Below are 21,390 nucleotides of genomic sequence, written 5' to 3'. Positions count from 1 at the left end.
CTGCGTAGTGTCTTACTCACTGCATGCAGAATGTTTTTACTGTACAGGTTCCCCTTACTTCGTGGGTTCGCGTTGTGTGAATTTGCAATTATGTGATGACGCTTTTTATACCAAAAATTCATTATATGTGAGGTAAATTCACTCTTATGCGATTATGTGGGAAACCTGCAATCAGCTGCTTTGTGCGGTGCATTGTGGGAGTGACCCGAATCAAAGTATAGTCTCTGGTGTGGATCTGTGCTCCTGGCTCGTTGTCTGCAACGTGCGTTTCTGTAGTTGCCATCCCCATTATGATAGTACCCTGTGTTTGTGTACTGTCTGCTGTTGGTGAGTACCACAGTTGTCTTGTAAAAGTGGTAGAAATGGGTCTGGGGGTCAGTAGAGTGAGGGTCTTGGAACATATCCCTATTCGTTACATTGTAAAGAGGGTTCCCTTTGTGCGAATTTGAGTTATGCATCATTTTCCAGGAACAAATGTACAGCATAATGTGAGGGAAACCTGTATATCCATATTGCCGTTACTTTCCGAAACACCCTCTTCTTTACTCTCAGCACATAGAGAGTTAAAGTGCTTTACTCAGGAGTCTGAACTGCACTCTGGGGTCAGGCACATAAAAATGGGCATTATTATGCCCAGATCTTTTTATGGATCTAACCCAAAATGACTTTCTCAAGATCACACAGGAATTTTGAGGTAGAGTCTGGAATTAAATCCCTATGTCCCAAGGCTAATACCCAGGCTGCAGAGAGAAATCATGGTCTAGTGTTTAGGGCATTAGCCTGTCATCTTGAGTAAACTAGTTATTCTTTTTTGCCTCAGTTCTTCAATAGTAAAATCAAGTTTTTATATCATTACTTCAGAGAGTGTTGTGCCAATAAATTAGATTTCATGATGCTGAGATATTCTTGTTTACATGGGGCTACACAAAAATGCTTCAGCTGAATATTTTCCATCCTGTTGAGCACTCAGATAAATCCTTTTCCCTTCTTAAAGTAGAGGGAGACACACCATGTTAATGTCAACAAGTTTTCCCCCAAATATCAATAGTAAAAATTATTCAACTGGTGATCTAGGTAGCTCTGTATTGCTATTTCCTAAAATTGAATTCTGATTTCTGTGTTGTGGCAGCTGAGCACAATGTCCTTAAAGTACTGGAATTGAAAGGAGCAAATCATATTTGCAGCGTCCTTTTGCCCTTTCCTTGGCATATTAAGAAACTGTACAGAAAAGTCTTGAATCTTTTCTCTTCCTATTTTTGGTCAAGGGGCTGATGCATGTAATAAGGAACTTGGGGACTTAGCAACAAAAGAAGGTAGAATATTCAAAGATTTGGTAGACTGGGAGAAAGAAACCTCATTCTTTTTACAGAATTGAAGAATTGAGATCATGCATAAAACAGGGAATGGCCTATTGCCAATATTAAAGAATCTATAGCCCAAACTAACCTACCAATACAATATGCAGAAGAAATAATAGTGTTCAACTTACTGTCAATTGTGTTGACTCTGTAGGAGCAAATGGAAGGAAACTCAATTTCTTGTTTGGACTGTGTAATGAAGGTTTGTTTATGAGGGGATCTAACCTAGGTCTGTAAATATAGGCTTTTTTTTTTTAATCTTACATGTGGAGTAGTATTAAATATATTTTGGAAGACCTTTAACTTTTGAAACAGGAACATTTTTACTTCTGTGCAATCATTCCATAACAGTACAAAATATACCTTCTGATAGATATTACAGGAAGAGGTTGTACATGTATATGTCCTAAGAGAATATCAGTGCACTTCTACAAACTAACCCACTTCAAGTATTTTGTAATTCAGAAGTTCTTGCTTTAGCTCTTTCAGATCATAAAGAAATAATTTCCTTTTTTTTTTTTTCTTCAGCGTTTCAGTAACAGTAACTCTTAGTCCCTAATTCCTAGAATAGCCTGAAGTACCCCGTGTTCAATGCCTTTTGATCAAATGTAACCAAACCCTTTACTAAGGGAAATTGCATAGGTGTCTTGTTTCCTCATACACACATTACCACTAATGTAGGCAGGCTGCCCAGGAAAAGTGGGCAGCAGCTGGTGGATTTGATTCCAGTTTGCACACACAGTTATCTTTAATGGAAAGCTGCACTTCCTCAATACAAAGAAGAGAATTGGTGCTAATTTTAAATTGTCTTAAATATAATACAAAATAATGAAAGGGGAAGCTGCTATTTTACTAATTGGCTGACATGCTGTGTAAGAAAGGTGCTGTTCAGTATGTGAGCTATAAAATGAGACCACAGGGGGCTTTGGACTTAGAACCAGGTATCCATGAGCCAAATCTTGATCAGACTTCTTTGTGTCTAAATGTAACCTAGGCATACTTTTGCTGCTGAAGTCACAAAGAGCCTTCCTAATGATCAGTCCTGCTCGCTAGCCTCAGAAATACAAAGGCATCTGTTTTGTCTTGAAAAGATCTTTGGTGCCTAGGCTTAGGCTACGGCGGATGCTCACTAGCAATCTAGATTGGCCACCTAATGCATCTAACTACCAACTAAGCCTATTGCAATATTAGTCTGTGCAGAAAAGTGGTTGTATTCTAAGTCCCCAGTCCCTCAAGTGAGGACTGAACTGTATTAGTAATTGATGTCAACAACATATATTCAGCTCAAGGGAAGAGGGGGAAGTAGTCATTTCTCTTTTAGTAGTCTAGTGTCAAGAGAATGTGTTTAGGAGATAGGAGACATGGATTCTAGGTTCTCCAGGGAATGTCTTATGCAAAATGCATAAATAATTCTGGCAGAAGGAACTGGAAACTTGGACTCCTTTTGTCAGAGGACTTCTGTAACCAGTAGGCTATGGCATTATGCTCTCTCTTGCTTCCTGGACTTTGCATGCATTTTGCATTAGATGGGTAGCTGGAGTGGAAAAACCCAGAAATAACCCTGAAGTTCACCTTCACAACTGTAAGCAAGTGTGGGGCCCTGAGAGAATGTGATTAAGCTGTATCAGTGTCTTGGGGTGTTAGTAGTTGCATGGGGGGACATGGGATGCTATGGCAGCTGAACCACAAGGTTACATTTTCACCAAGGGGAAACGCAGAAAACCTGTCCTCGGAGTGTGCTGAGGAGGTCAGAGTGTGTTGGAACCTACCAAGTGAAAAAAGAAAGCTTAAAATCTCATGGATCTTGATGAGTATTTGGTAGAAGGAAATTTTCCTTGAACTGTGACAGTGTCTTGGAAAGTTTGCTCTGTCCAGCTTGTTAATAAATACTCTAGGGTGAGTGAATTAGTTGAAATGCTTAGAATAGTAGTGTCAGTACTTAAGCGTTTATTAAATCATATGAAGTATTTGTATCCTTTTTATGAATAAATGCACTTTCTTCACCTGGTCCTTAACCAGTATTTTAAATATTTACTGGTCCTGAAAGTACTTGTCATTACATTGTCTGATGAGGTGTATTTTAGGAAGAGGTGCCTTTAAAAACAAACAAACAGCCCAAAAACCTTTCCCTGTTGCTTTTCTTATTTCAGTTCTGACATTATTTTAGCAGCTGGTGTATCACGATGCAAGTACTGTCAGGCCCTTGGGAAACTGGGTTTCAGGTTCTTAGGTAATATACAGCTACCTTATTGTTTGTTTTTTATGAGGACATTAAAAAAAGTTTCGGCATTGTTGGGATGGATTGAGCAATCAGAATGTTTTCTGGAGACCAGGTAACTTGATGGGTTTAGGAACAGCTGCTGTTTACTGAGAACCTGAGATTTTTATATAGCTCTGGGATTAAGAGCTGATTTGAAAAGAATTCCTAACCTGCCCGTTTGTTTTAGTCGTTACATGGTCCTTTGAGAGTACACTTGTGAATGTGGTGATTGGTTTTAATGTGCCAAAATAGGATCTGCGTAGCTCAGAAAACTTCTGTTTCCTGCCTTCAGAAGGGACAGGAGACCCAGCACCAGACAGTTTACACTTTCAGTTCTATTTATTAACCATCACTTTTGGAAGGGATTGCAGACTTAATTGCAGTGAGCAAACACAGAACTAAATGTCTTTACAATTGCAGTTCTTAAGAAGAATGGTGCAGTTGTTGTTAGGGTATTAATTTAAGCTTGAACTCATGTCCTTATGCTAGAGACTTCTTATGTGAGTTTGGATTGATTCTCAACCAGGATGCTGCAGCACTCTGGGGTGCAACACAGTGCTAGACTGTTAGGCGCTGCATAAAATAAACCCCCAAATTCTGACCTTTCATACTTTTTCTAGTTCTTTGCAACAGAATAATTGCTCTATTATTTTTCAGTAGTCAAAAAAGGAGTGAAAACAGAATCAGCATTTTCCAAGGAATACCTTGAGACTAAAGAGAGGTGCCTTGAGCCTAGAAAGGTTGAGGACCGTTGCAATAGAGCCTCAGTCCAAGACAAAAAAACTCAGAACAAGCTGACTGTGGTAGGTTAAAAAAGTAATGAAATGATATAGTAAACATAATCCACTCTGATAGATGCTGTATGGCCGGTTTGCTACTTATGTTAACTAGTGTGTTGTTTAATTTTTGGAAAAAGTGTCAAACTCAGTTTCAGGACTCGTATAAAATCAGTTATGCTAACAAAACTATATGGGGGAGGGGAGGGTTAGGAGGAGTTATAAAGTATTTTCTACTTCTTGATTACTGATTTCAGTCTGACTAATATGAGAGTGTCCAAAAACTGTCCTTGAATAGCAGATGTCTGTTGTTTAGGTGAAACCTGTTAATCATCTACTTTTTAAACAAGGGAAAGATATTTAGCTGTCTTAGTCTGAAATCAGGCCGAAGGCACAACAGAGTTAACACCACTCCAGATGAACTAATTCAGAGATGCGCACACTTTTTTGTAAGCAACAGTTTAGTTTGTCAGCTCTTTAGCATCACATCTGACAAAGTAAATATTGCTTACAAAAGTGTGTGCATCTCGAAATAGTCTATAAGGTGCACCTCCACCCTGCCTCCTATTTAAACAAGTTGGATTTACTATTTTGAAATACATCTTTGTCTATTAGGCTGTTCTTTTAAAGTAAAAAGGTTTTCAACTTCTTGAGTGGAATTTCCTTTTGTAGAAGATGTCACAGCAGACTCAATTATTCCATGGCTTGCATTTAAGTAGAACTACCCCATACTGGAAGTAACTAAACAATGGCAGTCTTCATAGACAGTACAGGCTTGTACCAGTGATGTTCTTATGGTTGCAATGAGACTGTGTTTTTGATTTGGGTGGGTGGAAAGGGAACTTGGATTACCCTGTAGATTGCTTGCAGATGTGGCAGTTGCCTGGTAATTCCTACACAGGTAATAGCCTAGGAAGAAGTTTACCTCACTTCCCCCAAATGCATTATTTGGCTTGTGTGCATCTTCATCTTCCCTTTCCTCTTGCATACACTCCCATATCTTTGCCCCTCCCCTCCAGTCTGAAGCCTTGGGTGTTGGCTGGGATGTATTGGTGAAGGTTCCTCAGGCTGGTGAAACTTGCTTGATGACTGACTGACTATTAAACTGATTTTTAGATTTGGGGCCTGGAAGAAGAATTCCCTTGGGTCAGGTTGTCAAGGACGGATGACATGTTTTGTCTTCCTCCATAGCACGTGGCCTAATGGCTTTCCTAGCAACATCTGGGCATATTTTGCCTACTACCATCCTCCTCCCAACCTCTGCATAGTCCCTCCCGCAGTTTCGCTGTGGAACACTGAGGTGTGTGTGAAGCACTAGAATGGGTATTTTTATTGTTACAGACTTTGCGACTCTTTTGGAGAATTGGTAGCTAGTGAAGGCAGAGGACTAGACTCAGTGGCCTGCTGGACCATTCCAATTCTGTATGATACTATATTTAAACAACTAAGCAATCCAAAAAAATTGCTATCAGCAAGTTTCTGCCTTTTCACTAATTGTTGGTATGCCTTGCTTTTTATTCTGTCTTGTGCTAAAGGTAGAATGAAATTTCTTGCTCTCAAGTAAGTCTCTTATTCCCTTGAATGGTACTCCTCTAGGACTTTTATTTCTTTCATGTACTAAATACAGGAAAGCAATATTTCAAAATAATTGTAAGCCTAAATGTGCAATAAGTTCATGTGTCAAGTAGCTTTTATCTTGGTTCTTACAATCTACCTGTAATGTTAACTTGCCTCCTATGACTCAGATATCCTAACAATGAATCTTTTACTGAGTATCCCCAATATCTCAGTTAAAGTGAGGGTTCTTCTGTATTATCCAAAACTGATTTAATCACTTTTTTTGTACAAAGAAGTAGCATAAAACAACACTTAGTTTATGTGATTTATAGAAACCATAATGATATAAGGATACCTAAAGTTAAATCATGGCCCCTATTGAAGTCAATGGTAAAAATTGCTTTTATTGGTTTCTTTAGAACCAGTGTTTTGTCACCCTTTGTTTCTTTGCACTCTTTTACATAATAAGGCACCTCAAACTGATTTCAATAGAACAATTAGGCTTTAACAGGAAATGATATGGGCTTCAGTTGTAAATTTTCCACAAAAGCTACTCATGGGCAGTTATCATAGCCATTGAATCTAACACATTAGTAATTTCCCCCCTAATTAATCTTTCCTGGACTACACTAACACACACCTTACTCTGATGTAGAACCAATTTATTAAATGTGCCTAGCCACAGTTATGCATGTACCACCCTTTTAACATTTTCTGGATATTCACATTTAATATTGGTAACACTTGCAGGAAACTTCCTTATTTTCTCATTTTGTCTTTTTTTGTTGTTGGTAAGTTGAGAATTCATTTATAGCATGATGGCACATCCTTATTGCATCTTTCTTCCTGTTTCTATATTTGGGGCTGTAAGAAGTTTCCATTTCTTTCTAAATATGTCTGCATCACCCCTCTAATTTGCACTCTGCTGTTGATATGAAATGTGTTTCCATGTGGAAATATTCGAATCTATGAATTTAAAGCATATGTACTATATACTTGAATACACATTATTTTAAAAATCTAAGGTACCTAAGTGTGATTTTTCTCCCACCATGATAAAATCTCTGAAAAAACATTAGTTGATAAGGTAGATGGGTTGTCATCTTAGTCAGTATTGATTATGACTTAGCTTCAAGGCTAAAATGGAAGTGCATTATTAATTTATTACTTTTTGTAATGCTTTTTAGGGGTTTAAGCAGTGTATATAATAGAATCACATTTAGACACCTTAGGGATAAAAATAGGAACACCCCTTAACAATCTGCTTAAAAGAGCAGTTCAGCAAGGAGACAATTCATCTGACTGATCTACAAGGAATACATTTTTGGAGGCATGTGGTGTATTTCTCTTTATGTACCTGAATTTCCAAATAGGAAATACTTCTGATGGTTATAAAAGAAGCTATGCTTTATTTCAGCGTGATTGCTGTCTTAGCATGGTTGTAATTTTATGGACTTCTGATGGTCCACATGTGGACTTCCAAATGGTAAAAAATCTGGACTGTGGCTCTGCCTAAACTAAGCTATCTGTAACAAGCCACTGTATGATTCTTGGTAGTCAAGTTGCTCTGACACAGAACTTTATTTCTGAAATGGGCCATGCATCGTGGAAAGGAATAAATATTCGCCCTTCTTGCCTTTTTGGGGTTTGTTTGTTTGTTTAACCATTTATTTTTTTAAACATCTATAATCAGCCTTTGTCCCAAGCAATTATTTATATCCTCTTAGTGGCCCCCTTCATGAAGGGGGTCTTAGCTCTACTTGTTGGGCCTTGGCCTATGTTCTGGACTAGCACATGTTCTGGAAAGGCCTGTTTTGTCACAGAATTTCTGCATGACCTTAAGTAAGATACTTCTGTTGTTTTGCTTCCATTTGTACCTTACTGGAGTATTGAGGACAAATACACTAAAAGTTCTGATGTATCCATATGGTAATGGAAGCAATACATCTACAACAAATGTAATGTACTCCACCTAGCTGTATACTGAATAAGTGCATGATTTGCTCAAGTATATAATGTAATACCATTACTAATTTGCCTGTTTGCATTGTAACAAATTCTCATTATTTGTACATCAGTTAAATACGTAAACCATTTAAGTCCATAGCATCTTCCAGCCCTATTGTTGTTTCTAAACTGTACTCTTGTTAATTTAATAGTAATTGAAATGGTATCCATGCCTTTTTGTAACTAAAGGTACTCCTTTTAACACAGCCAAAAAGAGTTAAGGGGAGGGTTTGAATATGACAGGAGCTAGTGAGTTTTGTTGTTCATATCTTCCCTTATTTTCAAGACTTCTAATAGCAACTCTGAAACTATTAGAAACCTTGAGAAATGGGGAGAGCTAGTCAGTTCTGTCCTACTGTGGAGTACAGTACTATCCTACTGTGGAGTAAAAAAACTCCTCAGCAGTGCATGTGTAGATGCTGCCCAGATGTCTGAGGTACAAGGATGCTGTAGCTGCCTGCCAGCTAGCCCTTCACTGAAGCACCCTCATGCTCTAGCCAGAACTTCTGCAGGACATTGAGCTGGGGGAAGCAGCCCTGGGCTGGCAGGCTGACCCCCCAGATTCCCTGCCAGTTGGGGTTGCTCTGACACAGCTCAATGTGCTGCAGTCTTGGGTGCATGCGTAAATGAGTACAAGGGAGCAGTAAACTCCTGTGTGATAAGCAGTGGAGTTTATTGCCTTGTATTAATATGCATGTGTAGATGCACCCAATTACATGAAATTGGATAAGTGCATACCCTGGATAAGTATAAGGACCGTGTTCTGTGTGCGGTCCCCTGTTTGTCCCCCACTGCCACCGCCACCATGCTCTTTCCCTCTGCTCCAGTTTCTAGGTCAGGGGCGGGTAATTATTTTGGGCTTGAGTTTTGGCAAGCCACCGAAGGTCACATGACAGGCAGCCCAGGGCAGATTAATATTAATTTTCCAAATTTTTAGGGGCCCTGTGGGCCAGATAGAATGGCCTGGTGTGCCGCATCTGGCCCCTGGGCCACATTTTGCCCACCCTTGTTCTAGGCTATGCACTTAAATGGAGTACACTACAGTTAATTAACATTGAGGATAATGCTAAAATTGTGACATGCAGGGACATTTAGTACTGTATGTATGACTCTATTTTAGTATGATGTAACCAGTATGTACACTTCCTGGCCTGGCAAGATGATTACTTATTCAGGTTAAGTTCATTTTATTGAAGGAAGAAGGCAAGTTAATCTGCAAATAGGTGTCAATTATGCATAATGACCTCAAAGCATAATGCAGTTAACACTGTTAAATATAACAATCACTGTTTTAATGTCTGGCAGGAGGCAGGACAGGGTGATAGTTTAATTACTAACTCATTTAGACAGGCGTAAGCTTAGGTAGGCAACACCCTACTTCATCAGATGTTATGATATATCCTCCAGAATGGCAGGCCCATAGAAGCTGGGTACCCAGTAGTATATGGAGGGAGGGGGGATTGGGAAGAAGGGCAGTGAGTGGGAGAACTAAGCATAGACACTGTCATGGGCCTGCTATGAGAGCCTGTGTCATGGGCCAGCTATATCTCATGTGCAGTGAGCCTGTCCCCCAGCTTGTAACAGCTGTAAGCCCATAGCAGTAGCATCTGCTGCCAGTGTGTGGAGAGCTGGGACACTGTTCCTTCTCTCTCCCCACTCTATAGGGCACAATCCTCCTTCCCCCAACCCCTGTTTCTCTTTCCCACTATGCCAATGGAGCTTGCTACACCTCTGTCCATTGTGATAATTGCGCCCTGTCCATTGTGATAATGAAAGTCTCTCTTTCACTTATTTTAGTACAATACAGATTCGCCTACTACAGTATCTTGTCTGCAGAGAAACAGCGTTTAAAACTCTAGGTTGTGGTTTCTTACCTTGCTTCTATAGCTACTGCAATCTTTTAAAATCCTACTTTATAGACTCTTGACCTCATTGATCTCAATGCTTTTTGTGGTTTATTTAAAGATTAAAATGAGCTAATGTATTTAGTGTTTGGAACTTGCCTTCTGTGATATTAGATTAAATGCAATAACTTTTTTGTTACTGCTTCTGTTGGTGACTCTTCCTAAGTTAGTTTTGATTTTTCTTTACATTTTTAAATACATACATATTATTGGCAAGTAAAATGCAAGATCAGTTATTTGATCCAAATGCTGTTTGGTAAATGGCAATTCTTTAATTTTAAGATCTTTATTCTGCATATGCATATTATTTTGTTTGTATACAGTGTACAATAAATGGGTCAATCTTTAATTTAAAAACTTCTTAAAGATTTGTAAAATAAATCATGGAACAAGTTAAATAATTAACTTTTAAGTTGAGATGTAAAACTTGAACACAACAGCACGATACGAAAGAAATTTAATAAGTCTGATCAATTCTCCATTTAATTTCACAATCCTTTACTATTTTAACGTCATTTTTTATTTTAAAGGTATTTTTACTATAGATATTACTTTCTTCCACTACTAGCAGTAGTAGACCAGAATTTAGAAGGATCAATTTAATGTTAATTAATAGTATCAATTACTATTAATTTATGTTAATTAATTACATGTAATAAATATAGCAATCTTAGAATGTTCACAAATATGTTAAATAATATGAAAATATATTTTGATTTATAAGCAGTATAAACATATAAAGAACCTTGATTTGTACCATATTCCTTGTTTTGTTTTTTATTCACCTTGTTTAGTCTATTTATTTAAGTTTTGAAATGACTTCAGTGTGTCAAATATCAGATATTGCAATATCTAGCCCAATAGAATGGAACCAGGCCTTAAAGCAGCCTCAACAGGCCCTCTCAAGTTCCTTGCTTATATTTGTTTATGTTGCAGTCCTAACATTGTCATATTCAGAATTTCTTAACACGCCATAATTTGTGAATAGAGAGAGATGCATTTATCTTAATTTACCTAAAATTTTAAACCTGAAATTTAAACATGCATTTCTGTTTGCACTCTGGATATGCACAGGCATGCAGTTGCAGCACTAAGAATTTCCAGGAAATTTGCAGCGCCAGGAAAATGTGATATGCAGGGAAGCATGCAGGCACTTCTGCCCCTGGCTGGGGGGCAACAAAGTTGCCTCAAACGTGAACTTGTCGGCTCTTCCTTTGCACCTCCTGCCCCCATGATAGACAGGCTGCCTCCACCTGATACTGCATGGGAAGGGGAGGAAATGCCCTCTGCCCCTGCCTTTACCTTCATGCAGGTAAACTATGGCTGTGTAGGCAGCTGCAGCTACATGTGCTTGTAGTCCTGGTTGTAGATCAACAGTTGGGCTGTCAAACACAATGTGCAGTGCTAGTGAGGTTTTCTTGCAGGTGCTTCGGCAGCAAGAAGAGCTGCCATGGCCTCTGCAGGATGATCCTTGGGTTCCTGAAGGATAGGGGTCAGCTTTGGTAGCTGCTGTCTGCTCTGTGGAAGCTGGGGCAATTCCTGGGTTCCCTGACACTGGGTCTTAAACTGGGTGCCTGAACAGCATGCCATCAAGAAATTAGCTCCTCTCCCTCACGTTTTCTTGGGAGAGGGGGAGGGAGCACAAGGAATTTTAGGATACTGGGAGTCCTAGGTACCCCTATGGTGCAGATGTAAAGTGTATGTGCATTACACATGGTGCTAGACCACATCTCTTCATAGGGAAGTTGCTGTTCAAAATGGCTAAAAATTTATGGTGGAATTGCTGCTTTTTTAATTGCCACAGACCACTTGAAGAAAATGCTCTTGTGGCATTAAAGGATATATTTCTTGCTAGAAATGTAAAATCTGTTCATGTCCTGTGTTGGTAGGCTACACCAATCCAAAAGGTTTGTGTTTTGTACTATGTGTAGTACAAGAATCAGAAATCCATTTTGTTAATAGATTTTTTTTTTTTTTTTAACTGCGCCAGTGGGATGGGGTGGGGGAGAAAAACCAGGTCTGTAATTGGTTTAGGAAAATGATAGAAAAGGCAGTAGCTGGAGGAAAGATAAATAACCCACTAGGATAAAAGAGGAACATTTCTTCCACCTGCAGTAAAATCAACCTGAATTCTGGTATGTGGGTGGCAGTTTTAAGGTTTGTTACATATTTTTCATTTTTATTTTAATGATAAAAGCCTACTAAAATTATGGGCCAAGCTTACCATTAAGGCTTACCTTTGAGCCAATAAATCCTAAAAGGTTTCCTGCCTGGTACAAGTCTTAGTTAAGAATATAATCTACTTTTATGGCTTCCCTTCCTCTGTAAAAATAAGTTTCAAAGGTAAAATCAAATACAATTGTGTTTATGTATAATAAGCTTTGAGGTTTTTTAAATAAGTTTAAAGTACTTTGTTTATATTCTGTAGGCTTCTTACAGTATCGCAAAGGAGGATATCACTTCTTTTCTTCTGTTTCACAGATACAGAAACTGAAGAAGAGATTGGTTCAGGGTTTTTCCAAGGGGAGATGACAAACTGAAGTGTCGAATTGGGAGTTTCTGCCTTCCAGTTCTGTGGCTTGGGGCACAGTCTCTCAAGTATTAGAAATGATTAAAAAAATATTTGCCAAATTAAAAATGACAAACATGACAAGTGATTGATTTTTTTTTTTTTAAAGCAGAATAACTTGAATCTGTTGTTTCTTTACTTGTAGCAATACAAGTAAGTAGAATAAGAATGACAACGCTGAAGTCTCGCTTGTAGTTCACATCCTTCCAAAGGGGCTGTTTGCATTACATAGTCTTTTCTGCTATTTAGTTCAGCCTGCATTTGCCTCTTTCTTAGATCTGAGAGAATGTATTTAATGCCTCAAAGCTCATGCAGGAGCTCTCCCAACCATATGGTTAGTCCAATAAGAGGTGTCACAAAAAAATTCTGTCTCATGAACATTTCCTTGACTATCACAGCTATAGCAATGTTCCAACTTTATATATTTCCCATATCTAGAAAACAATGGAAACTTCATTTAATTTTTTTAATGGTGTGCTGCTAAATTCAGAAAAATTATAGAAGGATGCCTTGAGTCTAAAAAGGTTGAGAACCCTGATTTAGGGTAATGTTTATCAATCTCCTTAATAGGGGAAAGTCTCTTTGAGGGGGTGGGGATGGGGAGAACAGAAGAGGTAGAGGCAGTAGAGCTGCCTTCAGCTGGTAAGTCTGTGTAGGAAAGGGAGGGAGGGTAATGGGGACACAGGAGAGGACGGGGAGGAATGTGCCCCTTGGATCTGCGCAAGGCAGTGGGCTGCAGCTGCAGGCTGGTGACAACAGATACATTTGTCTCTTATTCTTCACTCCCCTCTTCTAGGGGTGCACCAATAGAGATTTTTGGGGTTGGTACTGATATCCTGACTTAGTCCCCATCTCCAACCACACACTGGGAAGAGCTGGGGCTGTGCTGGGTTTTGGGAGGGAGCTATGGCAAAATTTGGGGTGGGTGCAGCCCCCTCCATAGCCCAACTGATCTGCCCCCCATGCCCCTTTGCTCCCCTCTCCTCTTTCACCACAACAGACTTGCCAGCTGGAGGCAGCTCTCCATGCTGTATCGGAAATCAGATCGGTATTGGCTAATATGCCTCCCTAAAAATTGGATGTCAATATCAGCCCAAAAAATCTCTATTGGTGCACCTCTAGAAGAGGGGAGCAAAGAATGTATCTTGTCACCAGAAATTCAGCTTTGATTTAACATGTAAAAGTATTGAAGGCTTGAAGTAAAACATTAAATGGGTCAGGATACTGTAACCAATCTGAATTTTCAGAAAGCCTCGAACAATAGCTTTGAGGTGTGAACTGATATATGCATTTTAATGTACGCTAACTTATGCAAATGATAATACTTGGAGGTGTAAAACATTCTTATTTTGCTCAGGTAGCTTATCCTTGGTCCTTGGTTAAATTGCTCCTGGTAGCTGAGCTGAAGGATTTTAATGCGGGCAATTGGAGAAGTTACTTAGCCTAGAGAATGGTATTAAGTGACAGTATAGGATCAACTGTAACTGCTTTACTGCTCATCGTGGCATATGTAAAAGTGAGGAAATAGCTTATTATGAAGCTCCATAATGCTGTTTTTTTTCTGAATAGAGCAAAAGGGATGTGACAGTTTATTGATACATGTTGAGGACAAAGTGGACTTTAACAACATATTGGCAATATTCTCTGTTGAGATAAATACATCTAGTTCTGTATTGATGAAAATGCTAGAAAGCATTTTCCTTTTCTTGTATCTTGTTTTGACATGATACCTATAGGGCGGTGATGGCCCATCTTTTTGGCAGGTGTGCCACAAGTTAAGTTTCCCCCATCCTTCCTCTGCCTTAATGCTGCTCTGGCCCCAACTCATCAGAGGCATGCCTGACAGAGTTTGCATTCTGGGGAGGTAGAGAAGATTGAGCTTGCTGCTGCATGAAGTGGAGGCAGGATGCTGCTGCAAGAGGTGTCACCACCAAGAACCAAGTTAACCTTTTCCAGGTCCCTCAGCTGCTGTATAAAAATATGTCGAGTGAAAAACCAGAGCCCTAAATTCAGTGGCAGCTGCAGAACCAGGGCAGGGTTAACTTGGTGCTCAGCAGCGACACCTGGAGTCTTCTCTCATCCCTATTCTGTCCCTGCTCCAAGCACTTTGCTCCCTGCCTCCATTCTGGGTCTCCCTTTACTGAGTACCTGGGTCTTCTGTGCCACACTCAGTGACAGAAGTAACTGTTGCATCAAAGGACAGGGGTTCAGATAGTTACATCTTTATGATTATGTAGCAGTACAAGTGTAGCAAAACTGCTTCAACTTTAACCCTGCTTCATCCAGGGTCAAAGTTAGGGTGATTTAACTGACTTGCATCACTACAGGTTGATAAAGATGTTCTTGTTACGAGAGCAGTTCCTGCTCCCCTTTTAAAATGACTACAGTGGTCATTTGTCCGTCACCCTTAGTGACAAGAATGTTCAGCCTCTAGAGGCTATACTAGAGAGACCAACCTGTTTTATGTAAGCTACTTAAGAGCTAACAGATGACACTGTCATTTAGTTCCTAGTGGTCTGAGCTGGAGTTTCAGTTAGTCTCTAGAAGGGGAAATAACTTTTTCTTAATTTCCAGTGCCTTGTCCTTTATTGCTCATACAAATAACCTGCATGAAATTAGTTAAAAGGTTCACTGATTATTTAGGATTAATCCTGAAAATCCAGGCTTCCTTTGCTTTGGTTTATTTTAACTAAAAGGTACAAGCTAGTTGACTGAGCAACTAGAGATACTATGCACAACTTTCTGGTACTTGCTGTTTGTCTATGTCCTGTTTGTCTAAGTTCTGAACAGTACATCAGATTTATTGTTAAACATATAGAATTGATGGCAAAAATACAAATATAGCTTTAACACACACAATCACGTTAAAGTAATTTGAATAAAACTGAAAATAAAGGGCTAAGTAGAGACATTCAAAAAGCCTGAGCCTGAATCAGTTCAGTCTTTGCAGATTAGTTTAACCTGTGTATCATCATAGTATCATGGTGCTTAGGGTCGGAAGAGACCTAAACAGATCATCAGGTCTGACTTCCTGCCCTGGGCAGAAACGGGTGCCAGGGTCATATCACTCCAGCCAAATATCTGTCCAGCCTCCTCTTGAAGATCCCCAAGGTAGGAGAGACCACCACCTCACTTGGGAGCCCATTCCAGAGCCTGGCAGCCCTAACTGAAGTAATGTCTCCTAATGTCTAGCCTGAACTTTCTCTCTAACAATTTGTGGCCATTATTCCTAGTAACCCCAGGTGGTGCCTAGAGGAACAGAGCCTCCCTGAATTCCCACTGGTCCCCCCCGGTGAGTTTGTAAATGGCCACCAAATCCCCTCTCAGCCTTGTCTTGTGGAAACTGAATAGGTTCAGGCCCTTCAGCCTCTCTTCGTAGGGTCTGCTCCGCTGCCTGTTGACCATGGTAGTGGCCGTCCTCTGGACCCTCTCAGTATTAGCCACATCGCTCTTGAACTGCGGTGCCCAGAACTGGACACAGTACTCCAATTATGGCATGACCAATGCCGCATAGAGGGGAAGGATCACCTCCCTGTACCTGCTTGTGATGCATCTGTAGATGCACAACAAAGTGCGGTTAGCCTTACTGACAGCTTCCTTTCATTGGTGGCTCATGTTTATCCTGGAGTCAACAATGACTCCATGATCCCTTTCTGCCACCGTGTTGACAAGACGGGTGTTCCCCAGCTTATAGGTGTGTTGCTGGTTCCTTCTCCCTAGATGCAGTACCCTGCATTTGTCCACATTGAATCCCAGCCTATTCTCATCTGCCCACCTCTGTAATCTGTCTAGATTTAGCTGGATTCTGTCCCTCCTCTCCAGTGTGCCCACCTCACCCCACATCTTGGTGGTGTCGGTGTAGACTGAACCAAGAAGCAAATGAGTAGATATTCATTTTTGATTCAGGAAAAGCAGCCACATGCCTGCAGTGGCTCAGATTAGAAGCTGGAGGGTGTTAGAGTGAGCCCTTCCTTCCCTTTGGCAGTGGCAGGAAGGCTGGAGGAAAGCTGAACTGAGGGGGAGGAGGTGTGGCAAAGTCCTGGCAGGCTGCTGAGTATGATTGGGGAGGAGTTTAAATTCCCACCCTGGCCTGCATGGTCCCCAGTCAGAGTGTGCCTGGAGAGGGAAGGGGGAGCAGCCCCTGTCAGTAGTTTCCTCACCCCCTTGCTGCTCAAGTGGTGGGTGGTGGGACCTAAGGAGAAGTGGGGGAGTGGTGGGGGGGACAAAGCCTGGGAGGGGCCACTCTGCCAGGCAAAACCTGGCTGGGGGGGTGTTAAATCTCCCTCCCTTCCCTGCATCGCCTTGCCAGCCCAGGCCAGGGTATGGCTATGCTCCCTGCTCTGCTGGAGTGGGGAGAGAGGATTAAAACCCCCTGGCTGGGGCTGTCCTTCCCTGCTTAAGCAGGCTGGGGGCGGGGGGGCAGAATCAAGGCCTGGACTGGGGTCCCATGGGCCGTGGAGGGGGTTTAAACCCCCCTCCCTCTCCTCCGTCTGAGCCTGCTTGCCAGTGCTTCCACCTGCTCCACTCCAGTGGAGGGAAAAGTCTGGCAGGGGCTGCTCTGCCCCCACCAGGCAGATGGACTGCATCGCCAGCCAGGTTTCCCACCCCACTTTTTTGTCAGCCAGCCCCTGCTGCTCCAGCTAGAGAGCAGAGGGGTGGGGCCCGCCTTGCTTTGCTCGAGCAGAGGGTGCAGTCCAGTCCAGAGCTGCAAAACATCCTGGGATGCCAAGGGGCTGTGATTTAACTTGAACAAGATAGGGGTCTGGGACAGACGTTCCATAAACTGGTTTGATCTAAATCAGTTGGGTCTGACATGACATTCAGTCAGGTTTATCTTCTGTCAGGTTTAGCCATTCTGAAACTGGTTTATGTGCACTTGAACTTCTGTTCTGTTGCAAGTTTAAACCAGTTTCTGATCACTTAAACTGGTTTATGTTTAACTTCTGTCCCTAACAAAGAAGAGTAATATCTTTCTTTCAAGACACCTATCATGTATTTAAAATTTTCCTTTTCACTTTTGAAAGGCCAAGAGCTCTTGAAGCGTCCTTTGAAGGATCATTGTGTGTAGATTATTAGATGAGTGGTATCTTTAGTAAAGTTATGAAAAGCAAATCTAAAACAGTGTGCATTTGTTGTTGCCAGCAATTGTGGTTGTGAGTTACTGCCTTGAGCATTTAATGAACAGTGCCTTGGCAACTTCCAACCTAAGCAGTTTGAGAGCACTCCATTTGAGTTTTTCAAAAGATTTAGAGTGAAAAGAGTATAACATTGGGAATATAAATGTGCAAGATGAATCCATGTTTTGCATTAGAAATATGAATGCACTCACTGCAACAAATGATAATCTTAAAGAGCGAGTGAGCCTTCAGAAGAAATGCAAGTATGCATTCATGTTTGCAAACTGAACACAGCCTGGAGCATTGTCTTTCTAGTCATGTAGTAACATCTTGTCTTCCTTTTTTCTATTGTGAGCATTTGGCATATGAATTTGTTATCCTTTTTTACTGAAAAAGGACTACTTTGTATATTCCCTTGATTGGTTCCTTAAATGACTGCCAAAAGAGAAGGTCTTTCTTTCATTTCTGGGCATACTTGAATGAAATGAAAGCCATTAATGCATCCCACTTTAAAATTAATCCTCAAATAGATTATAATCACTTGTACTTTATCTCCAAACGACAACAGTTGTATTGTATACATTTTTATCATAATATTTCTGTTGTGCTAAATGAATAATTGAACCTCATGCTCTTTACTGTTAATGTTGGTTTATGTAGGTGATAGCAGGAAAAAGCCATGTCTAGTAATGTTGTTATAAGATTATTTTTATCACTTTATCTGTCACCCATTTATGATCTTCGCTTGCTTTCTTTTGAATTTAAAATACTTGCTTACCTGAAGTGTGACTATAGTTCTAGCTGCTCAAAAATAAGGAATATCTAGATCTACCTGTGTGAGGGTAGTCTTATATTAATTTGTTTCTAAAATATGTCAGTCAGCAAAGCTTCATTTATTCTATTTGCTCTCTCTCTTTTTTTTTTTCTTTTTTTTAGGTGCCTGCAAGTTGGAGTAGGAATTAATTTCTCATCCTATGGATCACTGAATAAATAATAGATGGCCTTACCTCGTCTTACAGAAGCTCTGCGCTCTTTTTCAAATGTCACTAAACATGATAATTATAGTGAAGAATTGGCTGACTTAACGGTAAAAATATTTTTTAAATATGAAAAGAAAATTATTGTGCACTCACATTTTAAAGAAGTTCTTAGTTCTGTTTCTTTGCAGTTCTGTTTTCCTTCCTTCTGTAAACTCCCATTTTGCTAACAGCAAGACCATAATATAGGTAGTTTTATGAAAAGAATTCCTTATACCACTTGTGCTTGTCACTTTTTTTTTTCTCAAGGTTGAATTTGGAATATGCGTTAGAAGATCTGTGCAAGGGCCTTAAATTCATAATAGACATCTTGACAGGTTGGCTATTTCCTCATGGCTGTATACTTCGTATACTTTTAGGAAAGTGAGATTTGTCATGGTCCAAAAAATAGGTTCATAGATTGTTAGGGGCTGTAGGTTGGTGTAAAGTGACCGTTGGCTTAGGCAGAACTTGAGGTCCAAACTCCCTCTCTCCAAATATGAGGTGCTTTAAAGCATGATTGAACTTCATGCCTGTGTAAGATGCAGTGCATTTCTATACATAATAAAAATGATCACAACTTAAGAGACTTGATTGTGGAAGAATAATTTTCTTTTGTGAAGGGACCGGTGGGTGGGTTGGGGGTACAGGGTGGGGACAGGCAGAGGTCTGTCTCCGCACCCCCCACTGTTGCTTTTCCAGCCATAACAGTGTGGGGATGAATTTAAGATGGCCATCTGCTAATTAGATTCTAAGCATGGGAAATTATGAAAAATCTGTATTTTTCATGTATAGAATCCAGTAATTGTGTGTTAAATTCAAAGTCATCTTGGATTCAGGTAAATACAGTAAATGCATGACACATGCCCCTCTTTCAAGAAACCACTTGGCGAACTTAGAAATTGGAACAGCAGTTTTGGGGGACTGTTGTTGAAAAATATCAATATTTATTATCCACAACTACTGTAACCATTAAAAATATTTGAAGAAGATGATAGCAGCCAGTTTGTTTACTGTGATCTATAAGCTAGTTGTGAATTGTAGAGTGGACACCTGAAACGCTTTTAGGCTTTTAGAGGTAAATTCGTCTCATGAGATGTGTTGTTTTTTTCATAATTGCGGTGGCTGGAAAAGAATGCTAGGGCAAAGCAGCACCAGCTCAGAATGTGGATAATGGCACTATGTTAAACTAGAGTTTGAGTTTTTGCCGTTTGAGGACATAATATGAAGCTCAAAAAAGCTCCTTCTATGATGAGATGGGACCGTCTGATCTTGAAAAGCTTACCAGAAGGCCAGTATTAACTTTACAACAAATATAGTAGTTATCTTAAAGTTAATTCAGTTAAGCTTGATTAATAGCTAACTTACTGGTGGGTTCTGCAAAGGAGGAGATTAAACAGTTTTTACTGTTTTCAAAGGATCTGTAGATTTTGCTACTTAAAGGTTTGGGTGAGCACAGAAAGTTTCCTTTTGTTTATACAGAGCGTAACACAGTGGGGAACTCATCCTGGCCAGAATCCTTGAGAGTACTGTAACATAACAGAGCTCAAGTCATGGATAATCAGGAATAGAAGTAACAGTGTTGAGGGATCCCTATGTTAGGTTGTAGAAGGAGTTGTTATCTTTATTCAAGGTGAGCAACCTCTAGAATTATAAGATGAAAAAACAAGGAATGCATTATATATCATATCTATCTAGAGATAGAGCTGTATAAAACAAATGAGAACTCATGGTAGAGGTGATATCTTTTATTAGACCAACTAAATTTTTGCAAAAAAATAATAATTTGCAAGCACCCTTCTTTAGGCATAGGAGAAAAGGTTGTAAAGGTTCTCTTACGTAGAAATGAAAGTTCATATTTCATAGGAGAGTTACAGGTATGGTAAAATCTGCTGTTTGGAGCTGTTCAGTTTATGCAGGTTAGGCTCAGAGAAAAGTTGGAATAGTCTGTTTATCTTGAAGTTGTTTGGTCGCAAACAGGATGTAGAGTCATATTTCCTTCTGGTTATGATGTTTCATATTTCACAGAAGAGTAAAAAGATGGAATGCTCCCCTGGGCAGGAATTCCTTATGTTGTGAGGGATCTCTGGGCTCTGTGATAATGCAAATTACCTCTAATAAAGGCAGGAGCAGGGTCTTGGGTTTCAGGTGGTAAATCTTGCTTCCTCCTTGTAAAATTTATGAAAATTTCATTAAAATAATTGGATAAAATTGATATTTTCCATGTGTCAGGTGTTTAGATTATAGCCATGATGGTCTAGAGGCCTTTTGCAAAAGGCCTCTAGACCAATAGGTCTACAGCCTGCATACCTTAAAAAACAAATTGGCATCTGAGACGCTGCATATTCAGATGTCATCTATGAGATTCTCATGCACAACAGAACACTGAAGTCATTCAAACTTCATTTATACCTGCGATAATAATACCAAGTCATTCTGAACTTCAAGTAATTTTCAATTTGCTGCTTTAACAGATCAGATTTCAGTCCTCTATTCCTTTTTAATTTTGAGATGCTGTAGTTAAACAGCTAAGTGAACCATTAAAAGAGAATCTATTCAGTGAACCAAGAGTCAAAAATAACCAATTTGGCATAAATCAGAGGAACATCTTAGACAGCACTTTATGCGATATACTTTTCTTACATAATCAGCTACGGTGAATGTCATAGAAGAATCTCAACACTAAGTATATTTATATATTTATTAGTATTTTTGGGGTCCCTCACTTCTAGCTAATATCACTGGTCCTTTACAAATGCTCCTTGAATACTTTTAATATTCAATTAATTTTGGTCATTATATCATTTCTTCACTAACACCCCCCCC

General features: G+C 39.9%; 1 protein-coding gene across 1 annotated transcript in view; it reads left to right on the top strand.

The window, feature by feature from the left end:
* The window catches only part of ASCC3 (activating signal cointegrator 1 complex subunit 3), a 555,582-nt gene that overhangs the window by 5,319 nt on the left and 528,873 nt on the right, over positions 1-21,390 (top strand). The window contains exon 2 of the mRNA XM_019537809.1: positions 18,485-18,635. Coding sequence (XP_019393354.1) covers positions 18,546-18,635 — 90 coding nt within the window. The 5' untranslated portion in view covers positions 18,485-18,545. The remainder of the gene's footprint in view (positions 1-18,484; positions 18,636-21,390) is intronic.

Source organism: Crocodylus porosus, unplaced genomic scaffold (assembly GCF_001723895.1).
Source record: "Crocodylus porosus isolate Cpor-Errol unplaced genomic scaffold, CroPor_comp1, whole genome shotgun sequence".
NCBI lineage: Eukaryota > Metazoa > Chordata > Crocodylia > Crocodylidae > Crocodylus > Crocodylus porosus.
This window is presented reverse-complemented; position numbering and strand designations above follow the sequence as displayed.